Source organism: Hydra vulgaris, chromosome 03 (genome assembly GCF_038396675.1).
Source record: "Hydra vulgaris chromosome 03, alternate assembly HydraT2T_AEP".
In the NCBI taxonomy this organism is placed as follows: domain Eukaryota; kingdom Metazoa; phylum Cnidaria; class Hydrozoa; order Anthoathecata; family Hydridae; genus Hydra; species Hydra vulgaris.
The window spans coordinates 10077501-10087538 of record NC_088922.1 but is presented as its reverse complement, the minus strand read 5'-3'; the positions used below and the strand labels follow the sequence as shown (position 1 = coordinate 10087538).

The following is a 10038-nucleotide window of genomic DNA, read 5'->3' as shown; positions in this document are numbered from 1 at the left end:
GTAAAATCAATCAATGGTTTATTGGGATATTGGTATAAGCAACCAATACATATTGGTATATGGTATATTGGTATATTGGTATAACCAATCAATGTTTTATTGGTATTTGATATATTTTCTTTTTATATGCAAAGAAAAAGTTCTTTAAAAAATTCTAAGTTTTTATTTTTTATACTTTTTTAATAAATACTAATATAAATTTTTCTTAAAATTTTTAAACTGTTTATATTATATTTCTTAATACTATTTTCTTCATCGCAATAATTGAGAACTGTTAATATAATTAACAGTTTTCAATTATTACGATGTAATAATTGAAAACTGTTAATTATATTAACAGTTTTCAATTATTTTATATAATTGCTAAATAATTTTGAATTTTTGAAATATAATTGCTATATAATTTTAAATTTTTTTGTTTACTATTTCCCTCTGTGTTCATTTATTAATGAAAATCAATTTTAGTGTTTATTATCTTTATTTTTCCAATTTGTTTATATTTGATGACGTTATTTATGATATTTATTGACTTGTAAATATATATTATTTACGGGTTATGAGGAGCTTGGCCATGAGACAATTTCGTCTTTTTTTTGCGGCCATTTGTATATTTTATAAATACGAAAATTACAATTATTTCTAGGCTAATTCAACAAAAAAAAAATCAGGGTAAAATAGAGATAAATTAAATCATAAAAGAGTTTTACGTATATACTAATCCATTGATAAAATCTCTTACAAGCCATCATTGCTAATTGTCGTCAAAGTAAAGGCGGAAATAAGTTATATAGTTTTTAGGGCTAAAAATTTGTAAATAGAACTGTATTTAAAGCATGTTTTGAAGCAGCATGTTAACATTAGCAATATTTCCATTATATGAAAACATTTTGAACTATGCAATGACTTAAATGTTGCAATCATAATGAGAAAACTCTGTCTTTTAAATAGTTCTACCCGACCATACGTACTTCAACCCAAACATAAATACTTCTATTATAAATACTAAAATAATATTTGTATTTAACTTTTTAGTTGAATATAAAGTTGTCGCTAAGCAAACATTATGGTTACAACTTAGAAAACAAAAAAGTTGAACCTTTTGCAGTTAAAAAACAGAAGTTATTCAAACGGCGTTAAAATAATTTAACATTTGAATTTTTCAGATAAAAATGAAAATTGCGTTTAGTTGTATTATTTGAGAGCTCCAAGAGAGAAAAAATGCTAATCATATACAATCATATACAAGATAGCCTTATATAGTAAAATTTTTACCGGTTGTTATATATATATATATATATATATATACAATTTGTATAATATCACTTAACAAAAATATTTCTCATTTTACACTGTGTTTCATCAATAAAGTCTCATCAGAATTGAATGATGAGTCTTTATTAATGAAACACAGTGTAAAATGAGAAAAATTTTTGTTAAGTGATTTTATACAAATTTTAATTGCTCTGTTCTTTTAAGAACATTGAGCGCTCTATTTTGTAGAATACATTTTAAAATTGTTTATATATATATATATATATATATATATATATATATATATATATATATATATATATATATATATTAAGCGGTAAAAATTTTCAAACTATGTTGTTAAACTTTTTTTAGAAATGAGTTATAAAGAAGAAGATGAGGTTTTAGAAGTATATGAAGGATCTAGAAACAATGATGGGGAAAGGCATGGGTTTGGAAAATGTTATTTTACTAACGGTGATATATACGAAGGTCTGTACGAACATGGAAAAAGACATGGCAGTGGAAATTACAAGTAATTTTTTTTTCTTACAAAAATAAGATGCTTCATAAATTATGAAAAAAAAAGTAAATAAAAAAGTAGTTAAAAAAATATTAACATAAAAAATAAACACTTAATCATGTGTTTATTTAAGTCTCTCTTTTTTTAAAAAAAAAATGTTGTTAAATTTACTGTTGTGTGATTTGAGTGCAGTGATTTTTTTTTTTACTATTTTAAACTAAATTTTAGTTCATTGACAGGTTTTAAATTTCATCTAGTAATCTTTAAGTGTTTGAAAGTAATGACCACGTAAAGTACTTTCTCCAAAATTGTAAATTTTGCAGATCGTAATTTTTGGGTGTTGTAAATTTCGCATATTTACAAAAATAACATTTGCAAATATAACATTTGGTTTTGTATTAACACTTTTAATATTTGTTAATTATGTACATGAATAAATATTAGCAGCATGCTGTTAGTACTTTGTTGTGTTCTTTCTTTAAAAGTGTTTTGTTTTTGAGTTGCTTTTCTGTGACCCGCAACCTGTATTTTTTATGTTGCTTAAAATATGCGTTGCTTGTTTTGATGAATAAAAAATTTAATCAATCCTCACATTTTAGTTTATTTTAGGTTTGTTTCTGGAGTCCAATACATCGGTGAATATCAAAACGGTAAAAAGCATGGCTGTGGAACAATTAACAATCCGGATGGAAGTAAATATGAAGGACAGTGGTTTAATGGTCAAAAAAATGGTAGTGGTACGTACCACTATGTAAATGGAGATAAATATGAGGGCGAATGGAGTAGAGACCAACGTAATGGTCATGGAAAATATGTATATCATGATACAGGTAAAAAAGATAACAATAACTTTATTTACGTAATAAAAAAATACATAATACACAATATGTATTATATGTATTTTTAAAACTATTAGAGCTTTTATTATAAGCTCTAATAGTTTTATATATTCTATTTAAAACACATAATACATAATACACGTAACAAATAATGCACATAACACATAATACATATAAGATTTAATAGTTTTATACATTCTATATAAAATGCTTATATACAACTGTTTAATACAAGTTTTCACTAACAATGACTTTCCCGCGCAGAAATGAGCTCTAGTAACAGCTCGTAATAACTTTTTGTCACAAGCTGTTGCTAGGCGTAATTTTTGGTCAAGAAGATTGCTTGCTATCACCTAAATTAACGGTATAAACGCAAACTAACTCACGTCGAACAATAAAACGGAAAAAAAAAAAAAGTCAGAAATGGAAAGTTTTTGTGAGTTCACGAGCCGATCAGCTCCGTTTCTAGAAGATCTAACGTGTTCCGTAAAGATAGAGAAGGTTATCAATGAGAAGTTGCAATTTATATTAGCAAAGACCTACTTTCTGTTGATTATAAAGAACTAGTAAACACAAACTGCGAGCAAATTTGGCGTTTGATAAACATAAACAACGAAAACATACTAATAGGCTGTTCATATCGACCGTCGTCTGCCTTAAGGTACACAAATGATCTGCCAATTGATATTACAATTAGAAAAGACATTAAGCTAATCGTTGACTCTATAATTTTTACCTCAACACACCTCCTCGGTGACTTTATTTTTTCAAACGGGAAATGGTTTTGATGATGGTACCGTATGTGTAACTAGCCGTAAAATTCATTGATATGCTCGAAGAAGGCTCACTCACTCAATTTGAGATTAAAAGTCAATAAAATAAAGAATAAATTGACTGCAAAAACTTCTTTGCTCAAACGCAAATGAATGAAAAGATCATATTAGAAGTTCAGTAAATTACTGAACTTCTACGATTTCTACATTTCTGTGGAAACAAAACTTGGCCTCAAAATGCAAAAAAAAATAAACTCGTAAAAGAATACCGAAAAGCACGTAGAAAAAAAAGCATCAAAGTAAGCAAGAAAAAACTTCAAGTTCAATTTAGGAAGTTTTCAATAAAAATCCGAAAAAACTCGTTTCTTATGAACATAGCAAGAAAAAATATCCACTTCAATACTCAAATCAGACAACGGTGAACTAAAAAACAGTAAAAAGGACATGGCGGAAATATTAAACAATCAATTTGAGTCTGACTTCAAAAAAGTGACGTTCAAAGCCACACATTTGGTCAAAGAACGAAAAACAGAATTGACAAAATAAATATCACACTAAACAAAGTAGCAAGTTTACTAACTCAAATTGATGGAAACGAGTTGCAAAAAGCAGATAACATTGATCCATTCGTGCTAAAAGCACTCTCCTTCAAACTTGCTAAGCCACTATCGATCATATTCAACATTACATTTAGAAGTAGTACCAACAGCATAACTAGACTCAAACGTAAAACCGATATTTAAAAAAGGAAGCTCAACAGATTCAGTAAACTATAGACCGATTAGCTTGAGTTAGTCCCATTCAAAGTTATGGAAAAAAGAGTAAGGAATGAATTTGTCAATTACTTGACAAAAAACAACCTTTTTGGTAGGAAATAATATGGTTCGTTCCGAACGAATCATGTATGACAAACCCTCTAGAAACTATGAATTTAGCCACTAAGGCCATAGCAAAGCAAACCCCACTAGATATCGTATTTTCACGTGCATTTAATTTAGCGCGAAAATCTTATTGAAAAACTGAGCAAGTATGGCAAAGCATGCTTGGATTCATTTTTAACAAATCAACGACGGCGAGTTGTTCTAGGTAACATTCATCAGAATGGGCACCAGTGTCAAGTGGTGTTATCCAAGGATCTATGCTAGGACCAACTCTACTTGCTATATTTATAAACAACTTTCCAGACGGCATTAGCTCTTGTTGCAAAATGTTTTGGGCGACACAAACTAATAGCACCAACCCGGCCAGGTAAAGAGCTCTAAAAGCCTTCACAATAACTTCGACAAGATAACTGATTGGTGCAACACTTGGCAAATGCAACTAAATATCAGCAAATCAAAATTGGTTCAAATTAGACGAGCAAACTAATCAGCGACATACACTATGCTGGATCCACTATTGGGCGCAAAACGAGATCTAACAACAACTTTGGTAGAAATAGACCTAAGAGTCATAATAATTCGGAATCTTAAACCAGAAAAACTAGTAATCTGCGACGACTGCAAATAAAATTCTTGGTCTATTAACAAGTACTTTTATATTGCAAGAGTCAACACTATGGAAGAAACTCTATTTAACATATATCAGACTACATTTAGAATACGCAGTATGCACATGATCACCATAAACACAAAAAGACCAAAAAACACTTGAAAAAGTTCAGTGACAAGCCACAACATTGGACACGCAATAAGACTACCTGACTGTGCCGACAAAGAAGCAACCTCATTCAAGAATTTAAAATCATAAAAGAAATCGACAAGTAAAATGGCGTGTACCAATAATCACAAGAGAACCATGTGCTGGTTGTAGAGAACAACTTAGCAAAGAATTAGTTTGCAACTGCAGGATTCTGTTAGTGAAGCAATTTCTTCACTAACAGAATCGTGAAACTGTTAAAATTCTCTATCTGACAATACACTGAACGCTGAAGCAGTCAATGCATACAAGAATCGGCTGGACAACCACCAGCATAGTTGCTACAGTGGCTTATCCACGGATGGGCTGCTTCGTTTGAGACGATAAGTTCATATATATATATATATATATATATATATATATATATATATATATATATATATATATATATATATATATATATATATATATATTCTACACAAAAATAAAAAAGGCAGAAATTTCTAACTTAGGGTAAGATATGTGATATATCCTTAGTAAGGCATAATTACAGAAAATTTAAGATTGTATGACAAGTCGTTATTTCTAATTTTCTTTCTCGGAAAGTATAAAGTTATACATTACTTAGGGTATATCAGTTGACATACTGTAACAAAATTGCAATGTTTAAAGTATAATTATCTTCGTTAAAATATTTATACAAACACTTTAAATTAATTCTTAAAAAAGGTAAATAGCTAAATCCAATAACAAATTGCCAAGCGAAAATTCGCTTTAAAAACGCTATAAAATATGATTGTCGCTTTCTCATTTATCGCTAAATAACATTCTGAAAGTTTTATATGACTTTATTGGAGTTTTGTATTATAAGAAAGAATTATATGTTTTATTTATTTTTTTAAATGTATTTCAAGAAACTATTTTTAATTGGAACTTTATTTTTTCAGCTAGATGGAATAGATAACGGGGGTTAGTAAAAACGTATTATAAAATTATAAAATACTTTTGTAAAATTATAAAATTTTATTATCATTAAATACAAGAGTATTTAATAATAGTAAAGCAAAATATAAAGCGAAATATTTTGGAAGAAAGCAAGATTATTGTTAATAATAGTAGTAGCAGCCAAGGCAGTAGTTTCTGGACAGTCAGCAACTAAAGTAGAAAGTTTAGATGTACCATAGCTATTATTAGAAGTGTTCTCTCACTCATGAAGACATAAAATTAACATACAAAAAAGTTTCGCGATTAAATAGACAGATTCCGCTAACTTGAAATTAGCACACACTTTTTTGGTGTCATTGTCAGAGAAAACGTAAAGCGCACACAGCTTGGAATTTCAAAACCTAATCTCTCTGTCGTATGCGGTGTTAAAAAGTATTTTAAGTGAAAAATAGACTAGTCTTTCTAATGACTGTGTCTTGTGCGAGCAGTAAGGTAAAGTAGGCAATATAAAAATTCTATTGTCCTTCACATAACTAAAAACTTCTAAGTTTTTTTTTAAATTCTAATTCACTCTCAACAAGGCTGCAAGCAACTAATATTAAGTTGGGAGTTATTTGGAAAAATAAGATTAGAGTTTTTGAGCAAAAAACGGTTGACAGAAAACTTCAAAAGTTGTTGATTTTATAAGTCAGGAAAACATGAAGATGGGAGAGAGTTTCAAAGAGTTGAAGCGCGGGTAAAATAATTAGACAAATATAAGTTTTTAGTACATGCAGGGGCAGATACAGTAAACGAATGAGACTTGGTTGAATAACGAGTCAAACGAGAATAAGTTTTAGTTGATGGAACAAGAGATGATAACTCCCTTGAGCAGCGACCATGATAGTATTTATAGAAAAGAGAAAGAGATGTAACTTTACGACAATGGGAGAATGGCTCAAGCTTAGCAGGTAGAGCGGGTCCAACTACGTTTACAAAGCGTTTTTGAACGTTGTCAGGAAAAGAATGAGCATCGTTAGAAGACCAGCCCAAATATGACAACAGTATTCCATTCAGGGATGACTAAGAGTAGAGAATGGAATAAAGAGTAAGAAAACGACGAGCACGATAAAGAGAAGCAACCTTTGCGGATGCTAATTTAGCAATTGATTGTAAATATGGTTTCCATGAAAGGTTATTAGTAAACGATAGCTCAAAAAGACGTAAAGAAGAAGACTCTGTTAGAGGGTTTCCGTACATTAATATAGGAATGTCAATCGTATTGTAAATAACTAAGTTTTGTTGGAGTTAAAATTTACAAGCCACTGTAAGCCCCAATCTTTTTAAGGTTCCGATGAAAAGATCTTAGTGATCTTCTTTCGGAAATCTAGTTTACACTGTTATCACGCTTTGTATATATTCATATATATATATATATATATATATATATATATATATATATATATATATATATATATATATAATATATATATATATATATATATATATTTATAATATTTCCAGTAAGAGGGCTCAATACAGGGTATTTTATAATTGGTAGAGCAAACAATATAATGAAACTTCTAGTTGTGTAATGGAAATATATCTTAATAATTATTTATTATGTATGTATATATACACTACTGTCCATAGTTATTGGAATGGTTATACTTTTCTATATAAAATATCAAAGTTTTACTTACTATTAGAAGAGAAACTGAAAACAAAGTCTACCTGAATTATTTGTTATTTTCCTATTTATAAGGTGTACAAATAAATTAGTATAAAGTCTAATTTAGTCTAGTTAAAGTCTAAAAGTTAGTATTAATTCTCAATAGATTAGTTTATAATTTAATTGGCTTTTAATGACTCTTAGCGAAAATAACCGCCATACATATTCTTGGCATTCTACATAACGACTTATCCAGTTTGTCGAAGTCAATTTTATGCCACTAACTAATAAGTTTTTTCCACATCTTAGGCATCATTAGGCATTTGTTTTTGAAATACTTTTAATTCCTGCCTTAAAAACCCGTTGGAAGAAAGATTTTGTGATTGGGGAGGCTTAATTATTCTGTTTAATATTTGATCGTTCTCAAACTCAGTCAAATACCTTATACAATTTTTCGATAAATATGTTTTGGATTTAAGCCTTAAGTCATTTTCTTTTAAAATAAATGATTTACTATTAACCATCTTTCCAAAGGTGTAACATGATTATTAAGGAGTCTAAATAAACTAGTTTTGCAGTTACTCACTCTATTTTTACAAAGTCAGCTGTGGCACTCCAACCAAAACAGTCCCCCACCTTAAACACTTGATCCACCATGTTTTACAGTCAATAATACTCACTACTTTATCATACATTCTAGAGTTTGGACTGTTGTAATTGTAATGAAAACAATAACAGAAACAATAACTACTGTTATTGTATTAACTTTTTTAGAAACAATAGCAATACCTGTGGCTTACAATTTTTGTAATACTGTAATACAATAACAATAAATATTGTAATGCATTTCATCTTCATTATACAATATTTCAACTCATCTTCATTATACAATAACAATATCTAAAAAAAAAGTATTGTAATGAGCCACTACAATAACAATAAGTGTTGTGTTGTAGTTCATCTTTATAATACAATAGTAGTTTATTGTTATTATGTCAAAACTTAGTCATGTAACAAGAAAAAGAATCAAAAATCATATATTATTTGTACCCTATTTCAATAGGGTACAATAATATATGATTGTTGATTCTATTTCTACTTTATTTTTTGAATTACAATTGAATCACTTATTCTAGTTGCAAATTTTATATAGCTCTATAAAAGTTTTTTTCGACCTAATTCTCTTTTACTGCTGGGGATAGAAATGTATACATAATCAATTCCTGTTATTTCTTCCACTTAGTTTTTTGCTTTTACAACAGACACCAAATGTTTCGATAACACTTACTCTAGTCTGATATGTGATGAGTAACCTGAAAATGTAGAAGAAATTTTTTGCAAAATAAAAGTTCACATGTTTAGACAATATCATATATAATTACCCATGTCAATAGTTCCCTGATTCAATAATGCTATAATTTATTACTCATTAGCGGTTATTTATAATAATAAAAATAAATTATTTTCACGCGCCTTATGTAGTTAATCAGTCAGTTTAGACGTCATCATCCGGTGACGTCATCATCTGGTGAAACATTTCAATATCAGTTTAAACATAATTAAAAAAAAACCAAAAGTTATAACATATAATTACATTATAACATTACAAACATTAATTTTGTAATGTTATATTGATAAGTTATATATTTATATGACTTTGAATGAGTATTATTAATGTTAATTCTAAATAAATTATTCTTCAAACATTTATATTTTTGAACACAAAACTAAAAAAAAAAAATTATATAAATGGTTGCCAAAAACGGGTGCCACGAGCGCCTCTGAATTTAATATTTGTTAAGTATACGTAGAATATCAAGGGGAAAGCGGGACAACATGGCGAACGTTTTGAAAGCCCTGAGTTATTGTAAAACTATCAGCAGGAAGAATTGATGCTTTCTAACTATGTTTATGTTACTAAAATGATTCACTGCGTGCATGAATTTTCAGTTTGCAAATATATAAATTTGAAATAAATATTAAAGTAAAAAGTTCATAAATTTGTCATCTGGTCACGTGAAACGGGGCGAGATGACTTATTATGCAATTTCTGCTAAACTAATTTTATAAAATTTAAAAAAATTCTAACAACTCGAACTAAAGTAACACAAAATAAACACACGATGCAAAAAACTACTTCAAAAGAAGTTACACCTGAAGGACACCATCCATTATGAGAAACCGAAACCAATGTATTTTTTTTAGGCGCAAAATGTAAACTTATGCGTATAAAGTTGCGTTAATAATATTTAATAAAACCAATTGGTGTTTTAAAATACAAGATACAAATACAGTTTCGTATTCAAATATTTTTAAGGTTTTTTGTTGAGTTATTACATGAAAAACCATTTTGCCCCATTCGCTATGTTGCCCCGTTTTGCCCTACCTCTTTGGCTTTCCTGGCTTCACTTCGCTTTT

The 10038-nt window shown here is 28.7% G+C and overlaps 1 protein-coding gene across 1 annotated transcript in view; it reads left to right on the top strand.

Moving 5' to 3' along the window:
* The first annotated feature begins 1623 nt into the window (after window positions 1-1623).
* The window catches only part of LOC100207234 (radial spoke head 1 homolog), a 19633-nt gene continuing 11218 nt past the window's right edge, over window positions 1624-10038 (top strand). The window contains exons 1-2 of the mRNA XM_065792297.1: window positions 1624-1786; window positions 2384-2604. Coding sequence (XP_065648369.1) covers window positions 1629-1786; window positions 2384-2604 — 379 coding nt within the window. The 5' untranslated portion in view covers window positions 1624-1628. The remainder of the gene's footprint in view (window positions 1787-2383; window positions 2605-10038) is intronic.